We start from the raw sequence: 22,351 nt of genomic DNA, 5'->3' as shown, positions 1-22,351 counted from the left end.
CTAAACAAGGGAAAAAAATGTTTGGTATCATTGTAATCGTACCATACTGCGGAAAAACTTTATTGCGGCATTTATGCTGAATAATTAACACTCTGAAAAAATATATATATAATAATGGCAGAACTGATGTTTCCTCTCCCTGCAATCATAAAAAAAAATATGAAAGTTTTACAATATAGTCTATGCACCCAAAAAATGGCACCAATAAAAACTACAGTTCCCCATGCAAAACACAAGCCCTCATATGGTCATGCCGATGGAAAAATAAAAGTTATAACTTTTGAAAAGTGGAGAAAATCCCCCAAAAGTCCTCAACACCAAAATAGGCCATGTCTTTAAGGGGTTAAAAGGGCAAACTTCATGATGGTAAATTAGTAAAAAAACAAAAGAATTTAATAGAAGACAAGAGCTTTGAACAAATGTGTACTATATGCATATTTCTTATAAAAGGTGCTGAGAATACTACCGTAGCACTGACCAATGAATTACTTTATTAGTGCATCATATAGTTATTATACATAGACTTTACAATTATATACATTCACAACATAATACAGCTAGAAATTCCACTGCATATGATGCAACTCAAAAAATACATTGCTCTTAGGTCACTTTGTATATACTGTATACAGAGAGAAAAAGTGCTGCTACTTCATAATTCTCAAAAGACTTTCGTGACCTCATCTGATGACTTGTTCAGCTCCATCCTCACAGATTTTTCACCTAAAAACAAGAAATTAATCAGAAGCAAAACAAGATTTAGAGAGGACAAAACACACACACACACACACACACACACACACACACACACACAGTAACAGTTTGCAAAGCTGAAAAAAAGACCAAGTCTATTCAGTTCCGCCTATTCTCAAATGCCAATTCTAGAGGAAGGCAAAACACACAAGTTTGAAGTCAATTCTTCTAATTTTAGGTAATGTCTTAACTCCAAATATGGCAAGCAGATTAAGTCTCTGGATCACCAACGGATCTCCAGCAATATGATCAGCTTCAGGAAAGGAATCCCCGGCCCCCTATGACCCTTTTTATTGAATTAACCATGACAGCTTTCTATGGAAGACGAGTTACCGTGTCTCTATTCTTATTTTGCATTAGTTGAAGGCCAAACAGCAAGTAAAGTGATTCTTCGGTCCCAGGACAAAAATTGTCCAGGAACCAGAGGGGGTAGGGTAGTTTTATTATCTGGTGTAATCCTTTTCTCCAATTCATCTGTTCTTAAAGAGCCATAAAGGCCTGTGTAAAAACGCAACAATTCGCTCAAAATTTGTTAAAGCGGATGAAAATGAGCAATAATATAGTTACAAAGGCGAGCAGTTGTGCACTATTCATTCAATTGTTGTTAATAGCTGGTTTTCAGCCAACATAAAAACCATTTCTTGGCTCTTACAATAAGTACACTGTTAAGAAAATCTTTTGGTTTACTTAATATTTACTCTGCCAGGAGGAGAACAATGGAATCCTGCAGGCCAGATAACCATTGTTTAAACACAAGCCCAGCTGAGCAAATAACTCCTGGAGGAAGATGCAGATGATTAAAGCCATTATCTGAACGTATAATTATATGCAATATTGTCCGCCGTTCATTCAGTTGTTTAAGAGATTAGCTTTGCGCGTAAAAGGGTTTTAAGGCTTCTCTTCATACGTTTAACATGGCCGCATAGTGAATGATGCTTCCCAACTGCCTAGCACCAATTACCATTTTTTTTGTGATGAGCCCACATATATGTGAAAACAAGCCTTAATTTTTTCTAATACTAACATGGAGCCCATATTCTTTTGTACTTTATAAAAACAAACTTTTTGTGTTAATTTCATGTTTGGCATCTTTCCTCTAGTCTGCTTATATACGATGATCTACTCTTACATTTGTGGAATGTTCATATATGGTCAGCATTACAAGTCCTTCGTCAGCTTTTAACCCTGGACCTCGACACTGGAGGACATCAGTGCTGACAATTCAGCTCATGAGAAAGTTTGCTATATTTGAGAGTCACTTCTGTCTTTCATGGAGATATAGATTACATATAAAAAGAATTCAAATGGATATGGCAGCCATCTTCGATTCAGCCCAAGAAACTTCAAATGGAAAGGGGGTCCATGGGATACATGATTAAAAGGTAGAATTTAATCAGAAAGTGATAGGTGTAATCATTTTTTTAATATTTCCAATATTTGCAACCATTTTCAAGTTATGGCTGTTGTCATACTGAGTCTTAAAGTTATGTTGAATTTTGTGGTTTAAAAAATAAATAAATAAATTTAAAAAAAACACTAATGCCATTAACAATACAGGACAGAATTAAGAGCCACATCACTATAGAAATAGAACTTGTGAAAGCCTAGGCTACCTAATGTGAACTTCCGTTAGCAAACATCAGGATAATCACAATTCTGTCCTAGATAGTTAACAGCATCTTCTGGTACCTGAAAAAAAACTCATGATTAGGGTTTTTCATATCAAATAATTCAACTTAAAGGGGTCGTCCCGCGAAAGCAAGTGGGGTTAAGCACTTCTGTATGGCCATATAAATGCACTTTGTAATATACATCGTGCATTAAATATTGGCCATACAGAAGTTATACACTTACCCCCTCCGGTGTTGGCGTCCCCGTCTCCATGGCGCCAACCGAAGCCTTCTTCTGCCTGGATTAGACGCGCTTGCGCCGTCTGCTTCTTCTGTCCCGCTGAAGGGGCCGCTCCGGCGTGCTCTCGCCACACAGGTCTTCTGCGCATGTGCAGAAGACCTCTGCGGCGCGAGCACGCCGAAGCGGGACAGAAGAGGGCAGACTGCGCAAGCGCGTCTAATCCAGGCAGAAGAAGGCTTCGGTCGGCACCATGGAGACGGGGACGCCAACACCAGAGGGGGTAAGTGTATAACCTCTGTATGGCCAATATTTAATGCACGATATATATTACAAAGTGCATTTATATGGCCATACAGAAATGCTTAACCCCACTTGCTTTCCCGGCACAACCCCTTTAATACTCAACATGACATCAGCGAAAGCCTGAAACAGGCATCAGATTTTTCTGATGAAATTCTACCCTTGGGAATCTCTCAGGTAAATGTAATAGATCCAACAAATTCTTACCAGCTCTTGCTGACAACTATATCTTCCAAAAAGTCAAAGAGAAAACAAGGGGATCAGCTATCTTGTACCTAATTCTTACCAACTGGGAGGGAATGGTTGAGGAAGTAAGGGTGACTGGGACCCTAGGAGGCAGTGATCGTGCTATCCTTGAATTTTGGATAAAAAGGGGAGGAAGACCTGAGAAAACTCAGACCTCAAGGTTGAATTTCAAAAAGGCAGATTTTAATGAACTCAGAAAGAGGGTAGGAAGAATCCAATGGCTGGATGTTCCCTCCTCCCGTGCGACATTCCACCTCGGCCGTGGACAGGGTGCCTTAGTTAGACCTCATCTGGAATACTGTATCCAGTTCTGGGCACACCACTTAGACAAACTGGAACAAGTTCAATCTTTTTTTAGAGAAGAGTTACCAAGATGGTGAGTGGTCTGCCAATCATGTCCTATGAGGAACAGTTAAAGGATGTGGTAATGTTTAGCTTGTAAAAAAGAAGACCGAGAGGAGACTTAACCCTTTCCAATCCACTGTCTGATGTCTAAAGACATTATGATGTAAGGCTGTACAGCTCCGATGTTGGAAGAAGTCTGTCGGGGTTCTCTTACTGTATATTGCCAGCCTCTCTGCTGTCGGAGCCTACCCAACGTGTCACCTAATGCAGTACTGGCTTAAGCCAGCAGATAGCGCCGTTTTACATCGGCAGAAAAAGAGTAAGCCCCCTTGGAAAATCAGGATACATATTGGATTGGAAAGGGTTAATATCAGTCTACAAATATCTCTAGGGCTGTCACAGTGCAGAGGGATCAGCCTTATTCTCATTTGCACAAGGAAAGACAAGAAGCAATGGAATGAAACTGAAAGGGAGGAAGCAAATTAGATAATAGAAAAAACCTCCTGACAGTGAGAGTGATCAATGAGTGGAACAGGTTACCACGGGAGGTGGCAAGTTCTCCTTTAATGGAAGTGTTCAAACAAAGGCTGGACAAATATCCGTCTGGGATGATTTAGTGATCCTGCACTGAGCAGTGGGTTGGACCAGATGACCCTGGAGGTCCCTTCCAACTCTAGCATTCTATGATTCCTTTGATTATGTATCTCATGACCTCCTTTCCATTGAAGCTTCTTGGGATAAAACCTAGATGCCTTCCACCAGCCATTTTAATTTTTCTTTTCCCACAGAGATTGCCTCTGCACGAACTGGATAGTATTATCAAGTTTTATTCAATTTCACCCAGTAGATGTCTCTCTAGACATCTCTGAACAGGGATATTTTAATTACGATCACCATGTGTATGTGGTTGCTTTGTTTTGGGCTACACACATTACATTTACTGGATGTCATATAGTCTAGCAGTAAGTCTCATCACAGAAGCGAGTTTAACGAAAAAGTTTCATCTGAACTTGCAAATGACAGAATTCTGGCCCATTATAATGCAGGCAGTCAGTTTAAATAAAAACAAAAAACAAAATGCAGCATTTCCTATTTTAGTGTGTGCAAAAAAAGCTGGAATGCATTTGCAAGGCATGCGTGTACACTCAGTTTTTTCCCCTCACATACCTACTTACTTCAATGGGCATTTTAAAACAGCATCAATTGTCCACTTTCCGTTTTTCTTAAATGTGTGAAAAACAGATTGCGAATCAGAAGACATTCACACTTTGACCGATCTCACACATGCGTTCACAAAAAGCCACATTCAAAACTGCGGCGCTTTGCCGCAATTCTGCACTGCTTTTTCTAACATTCTACAGCTTTTTAACACACCCCATCATTTTGATATTGGGCCATGATTCACGCCCAATATCGCACTCACCCCTGAGAAGTTAGCCCATAGTGTATGTCAAGAGCTTTTCTCAACGTATCTAATTAAGGCCGGCTTCACACGAGCGTGAAGGGCTCCGCCGCGTAATATTCCGCAGTGAAGCCTGTCACGGCGCCCCCCATAGACCCCATACTTACCAGCGGAAGATAGCGTGAAGACGCTTCCCCGCCCACCGCGTCACATGACGCGCGGCGGTAGGCGGGGAAGCGTTTTTTCACGCTATCTTCCGCTGGTTGCAGCGGGAGATAGCGTGAACGGACGGCTTCCATTGACTGCAATGGAAGCCGTCAGCGCGTACACCCGCGGCAAATAGAACATGCTGCGGGTGAGGACGGGAGATTTCATGGTGCGTAATTCCGCGGTGGAATTGCGCATCGTGAGCATTGTGCTATTAGGTTCAATAGAACCTAATAGCAGGGGGCAACGCAGCGGATTTTTGCCACGGATTTACGCGGCGTAAATCCGTTCGTGGGAAGGAGGCCTAAAAGACGGAAAAATAAAGAAAAAAAAAAAAACAAAAACACATGAAAATGAGCTGTAAAAGCAGCCTAAATATTAAGACAGCAGTCCAGCCTAGCACTCGCACATACCTGAAGCAATTATCCCAACTAATCTATAATAAAAAGTTGGGTTCCCCCATATTCACAATCTGTGCCTTTGAAGCTGTACTTAAAATGTCAATACTTCTGTGCGAGTTTTGTACAAAAATAGGTTTGCAATGGGTCTATTTACATGGGAGATTTTTCTCTGCTGCAAGATGGATAAGTCCCAGCACGTTCAATTTTTGTGCGACTCTCGGATAAGTATGAATCAAATAGAAAAAGAAAGTGCGTTTGGCTCACTTTCTCAAACGGGACCTCCAGCTGCCTGATGCAGATCCTCAATGAAGCTCAAACTTAAAGGAGATGTCTCGAGGAAGCAGTTAATTTTTTTTTTTGCCCAGTCCCCCCCATTAAACATACATTACAAAGCCCCCCTGTAAATGACATTTCTAGCTGGTTCGTACTTACCGTTCCAGCGTTTCAGCAACTTATAAAAGTTTCCTCAAGATGGCCGCCGGCTCTTTCCCCGTCGCTCGCTGCAGCCCGACGTGCGCGCTCCCGAGACGCCGCCAGCTGTGTCTCCATGGCAACCGGACGCATCGCAGCCGCCGACCAGACGCCCCGCAGCCGCCGACCAGACAGCAGGTAACCGGCGCTAGCCCCCGGCTCCCCAGCGCTAGACCCTCAGCCCAGGTGAACGTCACCCCTGGCCTAGCGGCAGCCCCCCCCGGCCTAGCGACAGCCCCCCCGGCGCAGCGGCAGCCCCCCCCCCCGGCCTAGCGACCGCCCCCCCATCACAGCGGCAGCCCCCCCCCGGCGCAGCGACAGCTCCCCCGGCGCAGCGACAGCCCCCCCGGCGCAGCCCGGCGCAGCGGCAGCCCCCCGACCCATCACTTACCTGGGAGGCTTCTCGGGGCTGCTGGGCTGGGCTTCTCCGCTGGGCAGCTCCAGTTTCTGCACCTTCCTCTAACAGAGGATGGTGCAGAATGGCCGCTTCAGCGCGCTCCCGAGCAGTGACAGCTCGTCTGCGCATGCGCAGAAGAGCTGTAGCGGGGAGCACACTGAAGCGGCTCGTGCTGAATGGAGAAGACCGGACTGCGCAAGCGCGTCTAAAAAAGCAAGCTGCCAGCGAATTTAGACGGAACCATGGAGACGAGGACGCTAGCAACGGAGCAGGTAAGTGGAATAACTTCTGTATGGCTCATATTTAATGCACAATGTACATTACAAAGTGCATTAATATGGCCATACGGAAGTGTATACCCCCACTTGGTTTCGCGAGACCACCCCTTTAAGCCCCCAGCTTTAACAGGGCAAGCAATGCGCAAAAGGTTTCAGTAAAAAACAGGTTCACGTCGGGACCAGAGGATTTACTTTCCTTAAGAAGTGCAGATCTTTTTTCTTATATACTTTGTCTGTTTGGATACGGATCCCCACAAGGAAACGGTGATAGAATCTGCTGGCTCTCCTTGTCTCTAGCCTGACAGGATAAAAAGGAACTCTGGAGGAGGATCAATTATTCATTTAAAGCTTACGTGGACATGGGGTGTTAGTGGGTCCCTATATAGGGTCCTACTAAACACCGGGTAAGTCTAAACCTTACTTATTTAGCCAAAGAGGCAACGTTTTACTGGATTTCTCTCTGCGAGCGCTGTCCTTATACTTTTTGTCATATTTTGTTACTTGTTAAAGAAGATCACCCCACGGAAAGCTGACTTACTGAAAATTTCTCACATGAGTAGTACATGTAAATATGCGGCATTACGCACAGGATATTTATCATGCACATAATGTGAAAAAAATAAATACGCTCCTTGCAATCATTGGATTGTCATATGAACAAACCCTTAAAAGGGAACCTGCCATGTTTGAGACCCATAAACTACATTATGAAACTCAACTGTGAGGGATCGGCAAGTCGAGGGAGCAGTGTTTCATGCTCACCAGGCACCCTAGTTCCAGAGCTGTGGAATCTCATAATGTAGTTTATGGATGGAAAAGATAATACTAAAATCCTCATAGGGGATTTCTATAGGCCACCAAGTATAACAGAAGGCACTGGTTATTATGGCGACTTGAACTAGAAGAAAACCAATGTGGCTTAATAAAGATGTAAAGGGGGCAATAAACAGCAAAAAGAAAGTGTTTAAATTACCGTTTTCCCCTGATAATAAGCCCTACCCCTATTTTCATCAGGACATGGCCTATTTTGGCGTTGAGAATGCAACGATATTTGGGGATTTTCATCTTCACTTTTCAAAATACATAACGTTTTTATTTTTCCGTCAACATGGCCGTATGAGGCCTTTTTTGCGAGGCGAACTGTAGTTTTTATTGGTGCCATTTTTGGGTGCATAGATCAGCATAAAGCTTTCAAAAAATGTTTATGATTGCAGAGAAAGAAAACATCAATTCTGCCATTGTTTTTTGTACAGTGTTAATCATGCAGCATAAAAGGACACAGTTTTACCATGTGTCAGTACGATTACAACGATACAATTTTTTTTTTCCTGCAATAAAAACCCTTTTTTGAAAAAGGGTTGCTTTGTAAGTTGCTGCATTAAAAGTTCTATAAATTTATTTTTCCATAGACGGAGCTCTGTGAGGGCTTATTTTTTGCATAATGAGCTGTAGTTTCTATGGGTACCAGTTTGGGGTACATAAGACTTATTGCTTTTTTTGGGAAGCAAAATGAAAAAAAAAAAGCATTGCGCTTTTTTTTTAAAACTTTTTGCCGTTCAGGTTAAAAAGAGTGTTCAATTTGTTGTGATACGATGATCCAGTTGGGCTCTCAGTGGTTATAATCGCAAGAGTCCGACATCACACATCCACCCCCGCTGCTGCATCCTCTGTGAACCCTTTTCATGCCGTGATCTATATAGTTCGCAGCGTGTAAGGGGTAACAGCAGCAGGGGGTCGCTGTCCCGATGCACTCCCACTGTTGCACTGGAAGGCCAGCTATCAGTGACAGCTGGCTCCACTGATCTTTTCTGATCTTGCGCTATCCACAGGGCGTAACTGTACGTCCTGTTGCGCCAAATACATCCCTGCCAGGTTAATAATGTAGAAAGAATTGTGGAAGTTGATGACCAGAAGGAAAATCTATTAAATTGCTTTTTCTCCAGTGTATTCACAGACTAATATGAAATGTCATATGAGATGCAGTGATAAAGTAAACTCTCCACTAAATGTCACCAGTCTAACCCAGGAAGAAGTGCAGAGCGGTCTTAAAAAAATGAAAAATAGACGAAAATCGCAGAGTCCCGATAGCATACACCCCCGAGTTGTAAGGGAATTAAGTAAATGTGATACACAGACCCTTGTTTTATATATTTAAGCACTTAATAGCAATTGGGTCTCTGCCATTGGATTGGAACATAGCCAACATGGTGCAGATGTTCAAAAAGGGCTCAAAAAGTGAATCTGGAAACTACAGGCCAGCAAGTCTTACTTCTATTGTGGGTAAAATCTTTGGCTGGTTTTTAATAAATGCCATCCTGAAGTACCTTAACCCCTTAACGACCAGCCCATAGTGTTTTTACGTCCTGCCCAAGTGGGCTTTATTCTCTGAGGACGTAAAAACATGCGTCCTACAGAGAATAAAGCCCCGTGGGCTATGGACGTGACAGCTCCATGCTGTCGATGCCCGCAGGTAACCGGCAGCATGGAGCTGTCATCCCGGGGTGCGGGCAGTCCCCCCCGGCATTGCGATCGGCGCTATCCAATAGATAGCACCGATCGCAAAAGATGTTTTTAAAAAAAAAGTTAAAAGATTCAGCTGCCCTGATGGTTCGTATCCATCAGGGCAGCTGAAATTACTCACCCGGCTTCCCTGATGACTGCCGCGGAGAATGGCTCCTCCGGGACCCAGCAAGGCTCTTCTGCGCATGCGCGCCAGATGAATGACGTCACGTGCATGTGCAGAAGCCTGGGAACCCCAGGGAGTTTAAAATCTCCTGGCTCCTGAAGGCAGCTGGGAACCAGATGTCGTCCCCGGGGACCGCGGCGAGCGGTCCCCGGGCCCGCAATCGCCGCTATGCAGTGGATAGCGGCGATCGCGAAAAAGTTGTAAAAAAGTAAAAATAAAGTTAATTTCACCTCCCCTCACCCCCGGTCCTCAGCGGCGTCACGGTCTTCCGGGACCTGAGTCCCATTCTGCGCATGCGCGCCCGATGATTGACATCGGGTGCGTGCACAGAGGGGCTCAGGACCCAGGAAATTTAAAATCCCTCTGCTTCTGGCTTCCATGTGTAGCCAGGTGCAGAGGGATGTCACTGCATAGATGATCACTGTTATCCAATGGATAGCAGTGATCATTTAAAGTAAAAAAAAGTGTAAAGAAGTAATTTTAAAAAAGTGTAAAAAAGTTTTTTTTAAAGTTTGAAAAAGTAAAAAAAAAAAAAAAAAAAAGGTTAGAACGCTTACATTTCATCTCCCCTCACGGATCATATCCATGAGGGAGGATGAAATTACGTACCCAAGGCCCCCTGGATTTATCCGCAGACCTTACCCCAGCTTCTGCGCACGCGGCCGTCGCCAAAGCGGCAGACGCATGCGCAAAAGCCGTGGATTGCCAGGATAACTTAAAATCTCCCTGTTCCTGGCTATAAAACTTAGCCAAGAGCCTGGAAATTTCACGGGGGGCCCGCGGTGAGCGGTTCCTGATCACGTGTTCGCCGTTATCCAATGGATAATGGCGATCACGTAAAAGTTTTAAAAAAAGTTAGTTTCATCTCCCCTCATCGATGCGATCGGTGAGAGGAGATAAAACTTTTTACCGGAGGCCTCCGTATTTGCACCCCGACGCGATCCTCATCCGTGAACTTACCCAGATTCTGCACATGCGACCGCCGGCAAAATACCGGACACATGCGCAGGAGTCGGGGAGTCCAGGAAACTTAAAATCTCCTTGCTCCCAGCGACCCAGCGGTCGCCGAGAGCCTGGAGCAGTGACAGGTGGCCTCGTTGAGCGGTCACGTGATAAAAAAGTAGCGATCTACCTTTGGCCGGTCTCACATGACCGGATAGGAATTACGGATTCCGCATGAGTCTGATCCGCGCTAATACGCAGATCAATCGCATTGGATTACACAATTCCGCTCACATCAGTGGGTTGGAATTGCGTAATCCACTTGCAGAAAAGAGAACGCAGCAGGTTCTATTTTACCGCGGCTATCCGCAGCATAGAGCCTATTGTGCTCCATGGTCGTGGATATACCCGCAGCCCATATGCAACTATGTTGTATACAGGCTGCGGGTACCCGCGTCATCGCTAAGCGACGGTGCGGGAAATACAACAAAAAAAAATTTGTACTACGAATAACCGCCTGTGTGAGTACGCAGTTATGCGCAGTACATTACGTGGCCGTACGCAGGGTCACAGCCGGGCTCACAGATTGGATCCGCTGTGGGCCTCCGCAAGCAGATTCCACCTACAGCTGCGTGAGCCCGGCGTTATTCAGACCGCTACCTGTGATACGTATTTTACAAGAAGCCCCAGGAACGCTTGCCTTCCTGCAGTTCCAGGAGCAGCTTGTTAAGCGTCTTCTGTGTGAGACCGCCGCACCTCCGCAAGCTTATGAAGACTCACGGAACACCACTTTTTACATCCCATACCCGCCACTGAGGTCAAGAAATGACCCCCAAAAAGCATGAGAGGAGGGGGGGATACTGGTTTTATTGCCCCATGTGCCCATTCCAACCAGCCTCCGTAATAACCCCTGTCTTCGGAAATACCACACAGTTCACATTATTACTTTTATCTAAGATTTAGGGAACGCCGAAAAGGGTGACAGGGGGGGGGGGGGGGGGGGGAGGTATTTTTAGGGAGTCTATTTTTATTCTGTGCAAATGAGCAATGGGGCCTGGAATTTATTCAGTTGTGCGCTGCAATCCAACGAGTGTTCCTTCCATTATTGGCCTTGCCATGGGTCCTGTAAGTAGATTAGGGCCACAAGGGGTATGTTTCTTAACTCGGGACAAACGGGGGTATCCATTTTGGGGTGAAGGTCTTCATTCCTATGTACACTGTACAAAAAAAAACTGTTTTTAAATTGAAAAAAATTGCCCAAAAAATTGAAAATCGTTATTTTTTCCTTCTGCTTTGCTTAGATTTATTCAAATACTGTGAGGTCAAAATATGCAGTACACCCCTAAATGAATTTGTTAGGGGGGTCTAGTTTTCAAAATGGGGTCATTTGGGGGGGGTTCTTTATAGTTTTGGCCGCTCAATGGCTCTATAAGTGGGCGATGGGACGTGGAATTTATTCCGTTGTACCCTGAAATCCAACGGGTGTTCCTTTCATTATAGGCCTAGCCATGTGTCCTGTAAGTAGATTAGGGCCACAATGGGTACGATTCTGAACACGGGACAAACAGGGGTATCCATTTTGGGGTGAACGTCTTCATTTATATGTGTGGTGTTAAAAAAAAAAAAGCGGTTTTTAAAATGACAATTGCCAAAAAATGAAAATCACATTTTTTTTCCTTTTGCTTTGCTTGAATTCATTCAAACACCGTGGGGTCAAAATGGGCAGTACACCCCTAGAGAAATTTGTTAAGGGGTCTAGTTTTCAGAATGGGGTCATTTGTGGTAGTTTTCTATGGTTTAGGGCGCTCAAGAACTCTACATGTGTGCTATGGGGCCTAAAACGCCTTCAAGCAAAATTTCTGTTCTGAAAGACACTGACTACTCCTTTCATTTTGGGCCCCGTTGTGCACTCAGATATAAGATTAGGGCCACATTGGGTATATTTTTTAACACAGGACAAACAGGGGGATCCATTTTGGGGTGTAAATCCTCATTTTCATGTAAACTATAGAAAAAAAATATATGTCTTTAAAATGACATATTTGCAAAAATACGACATTTTAATTTTTCTCCTCTAAATTGAATTGCTGAAAAAAAACTGTGGGGTCAAAATACTTATGACCCCCCTCAGTGGATACATTAAGGGGTGTAGTTTTTAAAATGGGGTCATTTGTGTGTGTGTGGGGGGGGCATCTATTATTCTGACACCTATGAGCCTTTGCTCTCTTGGCTTGGTGCAGGAAAAAAAAAAAAAAAAGTGTTCCTCAAAATGCTGAAAAGTAATGTTAAATTTGTACGTCTCCTAAATGGTTAAAAACATAAAAGTTTTTCAAATGTGCATTCAGAATAAAGTAAATAGATGGGGGGGGGGGGGGGGCGTGGCGAGCCAGCAGCGGGTACAGTCGCAGCCACCAGAGCTGCAGACCGCACGCTAGAAAAAGCGGACTTAGACCCGTTATAAGGGCTCCCCCGGGGCCGAGAACAGCACCGCGGGCTCCACCAGACCAGGAGCTTTGTGGCAAGACCTTCCGCGGGGCTCTAGCCGACAGTAAAAAATCGCGGCCTACAAGAACCGGCACATCCCCAGGCTAAATTTGTGGACGCGACCGGCCGGAAGTGAAGGCCGGCCGCGAGAAATAACAGCAAGCTCCTTCCAGGGAGCATCGGAGACGGCAGAGTGGACCCGTGGACTGATCGGGCAGAGAAGACCAGCGCACAGCGATACCCGAAGGGGACCACATCCAGAACTGCAAGCAGAGGAGAGAAGCACAAGGTAACCCCTTCTAAGTGAAGTGCGGAGGCCCCGATATTCCGGAGATCGCGCTTCTGCTGCAGCCTCCACTGACCACACCACCGCTGCCAGCCCACATCCCAGCAGCATACATTCATCAGGGGCGACCCCCCACAGAGCCTGAACAGCTGCTCTCCCCCTCCCCGCAGCCGTTACACAGCACAACCGAAGAGACTTACCGGGGACACTGCTTCCCGTCGGGCCGAATCCCCAGGCACAATACAGCAAGCAGACACAGCAGGGAACAGGTGCCCGGCCCCTGCCTGGGCGTGCAGCAGCAGCCATCTCGCTCTCCCCAAGATAAAAAAAGAACCGTTTGCCATCTTGTTGCAGGCCAGCCGGGGTATACAGCTCAGACAAGATTAAAAGTACAATAGCACCACCTAGTGGACAAAACTGATAACTGCTGTTCCTGAGCATTTATTCATCCCTTCTGAAAAGTGAACCAACACAATAGGCAAATTAATCACAAGGGGTACAACATTGCCCAAGCCCCACACGTGCGCCCACCAAGCGACAAAGGCCCAAGAAAATCGCAGGAAGAAGAGGCAATACTTAAGGGTCTTAGCGCCCTAATTTTTTGGGAGATTAGAGTTCTATTTTCCACTTTTCTCAACCTGTGCAACGAACTGACCTACGGTGCATTTAAATAAGCTCCCAATCTATACATATTAGGGTATTAATGCAGTAAGGGATGGATTGGAGAATGCACCCCTAGTCCCTGCTCCTGCTGGAACCTCGCATCGTGATATGCAATAATAACCTACTCAAACTACTCTAGCACCCTTTGGCATTTTTTATAAATCCTTACACAACAAGGGTGAAAACCAAAGGCAAGACCTCGCAATATCAACAGACCCCTTCTAGAACAACTCTACCAAGAATGTTCACCTTACAATCTCAAACCAAAACTCTCTCCCCAACAACCCCCCAAGCCTCAATAGCAAGAGTTATCCCCACCAAGAATACAGGAGAATCTCAACATGGAAGCCAGCTGCGCTCACTGTAACCAAACCTCCCTTCTAGAGCAGATGACAAAGGTCTTTAAAAACGAACTTTCAGCCGCAGACAAAGATTTTACCGAACAAATCCGAGATCTGGGTCAGAGGACAGACGAATTGGAAAAAACAACAGACGACATAGTGGAAATTATGGAAGCAGATCGCCAACATGTGTCCGACCTCGAAGCTAAAGTTGAACTATTAGAATCCAAATACGAGGATTTAGAGAATAGATCTCGTCGTTTCAACATACGAATTAGAGGCCTGCCTGAAACCATTACAGCTCTAAAGGAAACAATCAACTTATTCTCGGCTATTCTTCCGCAAGTTGACCAGTCATCCTTTAGAATAGATAGGATTCACAGAGCTTTGGCCCGACCACCCAGCCCAGACCTCCCAAGAGACGTAGTTCTTAAACTACATTACTATGAGGTCAGGGACCAACTGCTGCTGGCGGCAAGAAATCTGACCTCACTTCCTGGACTACCCACATCAGTCCAACTATACGCGGATGTGGCCCCAACAACTATGGCTAAGCGAAGAACCTTTAGACCAATTACACAGGCCCTGAGCTCAGCCAATATAAAGTATAAATGGGGGTTCCCATTCGCTCTCCATTTCCAGCACCTCGGGAGGAACTATACAGCTAAATCTATGGAAGAGGCACTGGGGGCCCTAGAGAGGGCTCAAATACCGGTGGACAGATCACAGGAAATCGGCCCCTCCCGTCCTCGTCCAAGAAGGACCTGGAGCAGGCCACGCCCTCTGAGAGGACTGCCAAGACATACACCCCAAGATCGTGACACGGGACTGCCCAATCCCTCATGAAGAGAGGGGGGAAAGAAAAGAAAGAGGATAAGGAAAGGATAGGAAATGCAGTCTATGTTGATGTTTTAGTTTCTTGTTATTCAGGCAATAATCCTATCCTCACCTAATTAATGGAGATTTTTGAACGGAGGTGGGGGAGGGAGGGCTATGGAAGACAAAGAAGATTTCATTGCCTAGCTGGCAATAGGTTTACGAGGCCGGACTGACAATGAAAGTTAAGATGATAACAAAGGCCCAAACAGGAGGTCTGTTTATTACTATGTTGTGGGTTATAAAGTTAAGAAAGCAACAAGATTAGAGATGCGAGTCCAGGAAGGATGGATAATTTCCCTGATCACTCAAAGATAAGCGACTCTCCCTTAAGGAGGGTCGTCTTCAATCTTGAAGAATCTGGTCCTAGGACCTGTATCGACTTAAAAGTTGTTTTTTTCGTGATGCCTCCTCAAGGGGAGACATCAAAGATTTGCATGTTTGTTTGTTTTGTTCTTGTTTTTGGAAATCTAGGTCTTACATTCTATAAAGAAAACCGTAGAAAAACTAACCGCACCAAATTAAGGATTAGGGGGAAGAGAGAAGTAGAGCACCCACCCAAGACTACAAATGGTATGTATAGTCTCCCATAATGTATGGGGATTCAAGTCCCCCAACAAAAGAAAGATGGCTTTCCTGTCATACTTGAAACACAAACCCGATGTGATCTGTATACAGGAAACCCACTTCTCCCATACCTCGGTCCCTAAATACTTCCACCAACACTATTCCAGACACTTCACAGCAACGGCACCAAAAAAAAAAAAAACACAGAGGAGTCCTCACCCTACTACATAATTCTTTTCCGTTCCAAATGGAAGAGACAGATATAGACCAGGAAGGAAGATTTTGTATCTTGGTAGGAAAAATACACACACAACAGATGGTGATAGTTAATGTCTATGCGCCCTCAGAAAATCCAATCCCAACCCTACAGGTGGTCTCTCGGAAGCTTCTCAAATATACGCAGCATAAAATCATATGGGCAGGCGACTTCAACTTCCCTTTCTCGGCAACCCTAGACAGATCAAACAACAACCCAGACAGATTCTCGATCCAACAGAGGAAGGATTGGGGAAACAAACTAGCACTACTGATGCTAGCGGACACCTGGAGAGAAATACACGGCAACAGGAGAGGATACACCTTCTCCTCAGCCAATCAGACATATTCGAGACTGGATTACATCCTAATGTCCACATCCCTCTTACCCACACTGGTAACATCAAGGCACTATACATGCTCATGGTCAGATCATGACTTGGTATTAGCAGTGACACACAGCGACGAGACCCCCAAACCCATCTATAAATGGAGACTAAACGAAGCCCTTATCAGAGATCCTAATATCTCAAACCAAATCCAAAAATAAATTACAGATTTCTTCAGTCTGAATTCTACCCAAGAATCACACCCCCACTGGATATAGCTCGCTCATAAGGCAAGCATTAGAGGACAATTAATCCGATTAGCATCTCAGAGAAAAAAAGAAAAATCACAAATCTTACTTAGCTCTAGAAAGGCGATTGTTCCTGCTTGAAACCTATAATCAAAGTAACCCCACAAGGGCCACGATTAAAGAAATTAGAGACTAAGATTAAACTAAACACCCTACTATCAGACAAAGTTGAGCGAGCACTCCAGTGGACAGGTTATAAATATTACAAATACGCTAACAAACCAGACAGACTACTGGCCACAAAATTGAGAGAGAAACAGAAGACGAACTCGATATTCAAACTATACACCCCTCACAACACGACCACATCCAATCCAGACAAGATATACAAAGCATTTGCCACATATTACGCATCCCTGTATAAGGAACATAAAGGGAACATCGAGGCCGCAGGACCCTCCTTTATAGAATCCCTCCCACTTCCTACCTTAACCCAAAATCAGCGAGACCACCTAAACAGAGATATTACGATAGAAGAGATAAGGGAAGCCATAGACAACCTAAAGTTAGGGAAGGCCCCTGGCCCCGACGGCTACACGGCAATCTATTATAAAAAAATACAAAGAATCCCTGATAGGACCACTACAAAGCCTTTTTCAATCACTGCAGAAGGGCGATACCCCTCCCCAAGAATTTTTAAATTCTAATCTAACAGTTATACCCAAGGCCAAAAAAGATCCTCTCTCCCCCAAAAGCTATAGGCCTATCTCGTTGTTGAACATCGATTATAAAATCTTCACATCTATCCTGGCGGCCCGACTGAACCAATTTCTCCCAAATCTTATACATAAAGACCAGGTCGGATTCATCCCATCAAGACAAGCCCCAGACAACATTAGAAAGGTACTAAATATAATTGACCATTCAAAAGACACAAAAATCCCCATCACCTTATTAGCCCTAGACATAGAAAATGCTTTCGACTCATTGGCCTGGGACTATCTATTCTTTATCCTGCAGCGTATGGGCTTCGAGGGAGCCTTCGTGCGCTCGATGGCAGCATTGTACTCCACTCCCTCCACCTTATTAAAGCTACCTACAAGCAAAGAAACCCCTATCCCAATCAGGAGAGGTACACGGCAAGGCTGTCCCCTCTCACCTGCTTTATTTGCACTGGCGGTCGAACCCCTCGCAATAGCCATTAGGCAAAACCCCAATATAAGAGGAGTGACAGTGGAGGGGGTGGAGTACAAATTAAGCTTATTCGCGGACGACCTGCTACTTACAATGACCCAGACATTAATTTCCCTCCCCAACTTAATGGGATTATTAACGGGACTAAAAATCAATCCAGATAAATGCGACATCACATATTTAAACTCCCCGCCCTCACTAACAAAATTAATAGATTTAAATTTTGGCTTCCAACACCAACATCACTATATCCCCTATCTGGGTATCAACTTAACCACATCCTTAACCACCTTATACAAATGGAACTATCCACCCCTAATACAAAAACTTATGGCAGACCTGACCAAATGGGATGATCCCCTACTATCTTGGATGGGAAGAATCAGCGCAATTAAAATGAACCTACTACCCCGCATACTATATTTATTCAGGACACTACCTATCCCAATCCCCCGCCCGACGATAGCAAATCTACAGAAACGTATCTTTCAATTCATCTGGGCCTCAAAAAAAACCAAGAATCAAAAACACCCTTATGTATAAGCATAAAAACAGGGGAGGTCTTTCTGTCCCCAACCTTTGGAAGTACTACGTGGCGGCACAAACAACCCAAGGGTTAACGACACTGGGGGGAGAAAAAGATCCATTATGGGTAAAGTTAGAATCATCCAGAATATCCCCACAAACTTTCCCTAATCTAATATAGTCTAACAATCCCCTAAACCCAAACCTACATACCAGATGTCCCCTCACCTTCCACACCATGAGAATCTGGAGAAGCACCCGATTTAAATATAAACTCTCCAATAAACCCTCTAGGATGATGCCTATTACACCTAACATAAGATTTCCACGGAGTATGGACTTAATCCATTTTCAGCAGTGGAAGACAAATGAACTGACAAATCTTAACCACTTCTTAATGGGTTCCCAGATAATAACACTAAACCAACTCCAAGCTAACTACAATCTCCCAACAGCAGAAAACTTCCGAGCCAACCAAATATTCCACTTCCTACATTCAATGGACTTACCTAGGGTGATCCCTGAAATGACAACACTTGAAAGATTATGTAAAAACAACTCCTTGAGGAAAGGAACTTTATCTTTACTATACAAAATGTTAAACAAGCCTGATACAGAAAGCAAACTTCCGTTTATGCGAAAGTGGGAAACGGAACTACAAATCCACATGTCAGTGGAAAGATGGCAACATTGTTGTGAAACTATCACTAGAGGTAGCCACCAAGTCTCCTTAATGGAAACGTCCATTAAAATCGTACACCGCACCCACCTAGTCCCAGTAAGAATAAATAAATTTTTCCCCTTGACTTCACCACTCTGCTTTAGGGGATGTACAGAAGTAGGATCCCAAGCCCACATATGGTGGAGTTGCCCGGTGGTAGCCAGACTATGGTCTCAGATACACAGACTATTGCAAAGACTATTTATTGGTCCACTCCCAAAATCTCCAACACTATTCCTACTAGGAGATCGTCCGCCAGGAATAAAATACCAAGCACATAAATTGATCCAGCACATATGCATGGCAACTAGAATACATATAGCAGCTAGGTGGAAACAGCCAACCCTCTCATATAATGAAGTCCAAAACCAGATCTCCCAGATTGCCCTGTATGAAAGACTACATGCTATACAAACTGACACTAACGAAATACAGTGAATTATGGAGACCTTAGATTGAAATGATGGACATCCCAGGCCTTAGACATAACTTGCTCTCAACCTAAATTCCCCCCGATAACCACACAAATCCTAAAAGAGCTAAGCAAAAGAATTACCCAAAGTCGGTAGCGAATGGAAAACAAGATGTGAAGACCTACTTTTCCATGTTCTTTCATGTTTTTATGTTTCCTTTATAATTTTGTAATTGCTGAAGCCTGAATACCTAGAATTCACCGAAAAGGTCAGAAACAGGCGATACAATAGAATTCAGCTTGTTAAAAGAAAGGTTATGTAAGAAATGTACAAAAATGTCTGAAAATAAACCTTTGTCATTCCTTCTATTAATCTCACCGCCCCCTGCGTGGGGAAATAAGAAAGCATAAATGACTACTGTTTTAACTCTCTGAACTTTAATAAAATCTGTTGAAACTAAAGTAAATAGATGGAAATATATATCTTAGCAAAAGTTTGTACAGTATGTTTGCACATATTTGATTTTTTTTCCAAATGTTCCCAATATTGGCACTTTTAATAAATATACACAAATTATATCGGACTATTTTCACCACCTAAATGAAGTACAACATGTGGCGAAAAAACAATGTCAGAATCACTTGGATATGCAAAAGCTTTACGGAGCTATTCTATGTTAAAGTACACGTCAGACTTCCAAAATTTGGCCTGGTCATTAAGGCGCAAACAGGCTTGGTCACTAAGGGGTTAAGAAAAATAGCTGTATAACTATCAGCACGGGTTTATGAGAGATTGCTCCTTTCAAACTAACCTGATCAGCTTCTACAAGAAGGTAAGTTCTGTTAATGTAAGTACCGAGCTGTCATCTGACAGCTGAGCACCCGCTCCCCTTGGCAAAGGAGAGCTGTGCCAGGCTCCTGATGCAGTGTTGTAAAAAAGCGATTGCATCAGAATAAGAACCCCTTAACAACCACCATTAGAAGGCATATGGGTAGGCATTAAGGGGTTAAGAAAGAAATACAAATGACATAAAATGAGCAGATTGACCATGTGGCCTTTTTCTGCCAACAATTTTCTATGTTTCTATGTGCAGTCTGACTGGTGCATTATACAATGCAAGAACTATGTTCTCTTTAAGTGCATTTATTCCCTTTTTGATGCACCCAGTGATCTTATTTGATATCTCGCAGCCGGAATCCGACCTGGCAGTGTGCATACAGGCCAATATGGCTTTTGGAATGTCGCAACACAAAAGCAAATCTTTCAAAAAAATAAAATTGTGTTTGTGTACAAACATAGAAAAAAAAAAAAAAACTTAAAAAAAGGGTAAAAATATGCTGTTGCTAGAATCATGCTAAACCAGAGAATAATGTTATCACAGTAATTTGACACTAAAGGCTGTAAAAATTTAAATTCAAAAAACAAAACTGGCATAATAATTTTATTTCACCCAATCCCCGAAAAAAATTAAATAAGTTATACAATACATTTTATGTACTCAAAAATGATGGCATTAAAAAATACAATTTGTTCCACAAAAGACAGTCCTCATATGGCTATGTCGACAGAAAAATTAAAACTACTGCAGGAATGAGGCAATAGAAAACAAAAAGAGAGAACAAAAAACTGAAAAATTAGTCGTCAGTCATTAAGGTGCAAACACGCTTGGGCACTAAAGGGGTTTAGTCTAATAACTTACAATTCAAAACATTCTACATAACCGATAAAAATCTTGTTTACGAATAAGGACAATAAGTCCTTTTAGACAAGCCAAAGTCTTGACTCAACCTAACACCAATCGATGCGCACACTGATCAGTGGTTTTAATTTTTGTTTACACGTGCCAAGAAATGGCTTACGTGCACAAACATTCGCTAATATGATCATCCGTCCCTAGGGCCGGCTGTACATCTCCCTCTTCTCACGGTGCCACGCACTGCCAGTCAACATTTTTATGCTTGTTAAAGCTGAACAAAAAAGCTTTTGCTTGTTCATCATTTGATTGTTGGTTGCTTTATGCTGTCCTATTGTTGGGCAAAGGAGAGTTCAAAGTAACATTAGGGGCCAATATCAGCGCATATAAAAAGACCTAAAGAGGTAGAAAACATCTTTCTAATTTCTCTGATTCTAAGCAACAATTGCAGAACATGAAACAATCACCTGTAAACAAAAGTAATACAATTACCTGTTTGATACTTTTCTTTAGCTCTTGCCCTTTCATCTGCATCAAAGTACCACACAGTTATTGCATACCTGCGGGAGAGAAAAACAATGCAGAAACGTAAGCCTTGGTTTTGCAGAGCATATGAAGGAGAATGCTCTCAGGAGATTAGAGCACACACACCAGCAGCCATTACAGCGGTATCAGTATTTTGCCAGACCTATTAGCAGAAAATGTCCAATACTAAACATAACCTACAGTGGCCTAAATAACCGGAAGTGCAAAATACAAGAACCGTACAGTGACACAGTTTAATTAGGAACGCAATACAGTTGAAATCTAATTTTTTTCCTGCCTAAGGGCCCATTCACACGAGTGATATTCTAATGCGGGTTTTGTGCGGTGCAAGGCACAAAACTCCAGCAAATATGAAATCCATTTTCTATTTTTGAGGGTTCCAACGGCACACGTCATCCATTGTTTTCAAATGGGACCTTGAAAGAAACTGCATGGCAATTGTATGCTGTGCGATGTTATGTTTCCCATTAAAAATGGGAAACTCCTGCGATCCTTTCACACAGAAAGCGATGTTTTGTTGTTTTTTTTAAAAGGCAAAATGCACGTTGGCAAGCTTCTCAGCCCAATATCACATTCACTCGTGTGAATACAGCCATAACTTTTTTTTTGTTCATTTTCGGTGCACACTCAGAATACTTGAGTTGTAGCCATGGCTTAAAGAAATACAATCACCACAGAGCACCATAAACTGACTGGGCAGACAGTTAAAGATGGACAGACAGTTCCAAGATGTTGACTGGTAGTTCAGTTTCCCGATTGGACCAGGTTCCATAGCGTGCCTTCTCAGCGGGAAAGACTGACGTCTGTGGTGAGTCTACCACTGAAGGAGCAGAAATAAGTGACCAAGGTGGACCCGAGAGGAGTCCATCCACCAACAGAATGCTGTGTTTTCATTGGGATCCTGATTGAGAAAATTCAGACTTGTCGAACT

At 43.6% G+C, this 22,351-nt stretch overlaps 1 protein-coding gene across 2 annotated transcripts in view; it reads right to left on the bottom strand.

Annotated features, from left to right (window-relative positions):
- Nucleotides 1–471: 471 nt before the first annotated feature.
- Nucleotides 472–22,351, bottom strand: part of EGLN1 (egl-9 family hypoxia inducible factor 1) — a 48,404-nt gene continuing 26,524 nt past the window's right edge. For both annotated transcript variants that reach the window (XM_066596038.1, XM_066596037.1), the window contains 2 exons: nucleotides 21,367–21,434; nucleotides 472–723 (listed from right to left, as the gene is read on the bottom strand). In XM_066596038.1, coding sequence (XP_066452135.1) covers nucleotides 662–723; nucleotides 21,367–21,434 — 130 coding nt within the window. In that variant the 3' untranslated portion in view covers nucleotides 472–661. The remainder of the gene's footprint in view (nucleotides 724–21,366; nucleotides 21,435–22,351) is intronic.

This window comes from Eleutherodactylus coqui, chromosome 3, assembly GCF_035609145.1.
Source record: "Eleutherodactylus coqui strain aEleCoq1 chromosome 3, aEleCoq1.hap1, whole genome shotgun sequence".
Lineage (NCBI taxonomy): Eukaryota > Metazoa > Chordata > Amphibia > Anura > Eleutherodactylidae > Eleutherodactylus > Eleutherodactylus coqui.
Note: the sequence above shows the minus strand (reverse complement) of the source record. Positions and strands in the feature narration are given on the sequence as shown.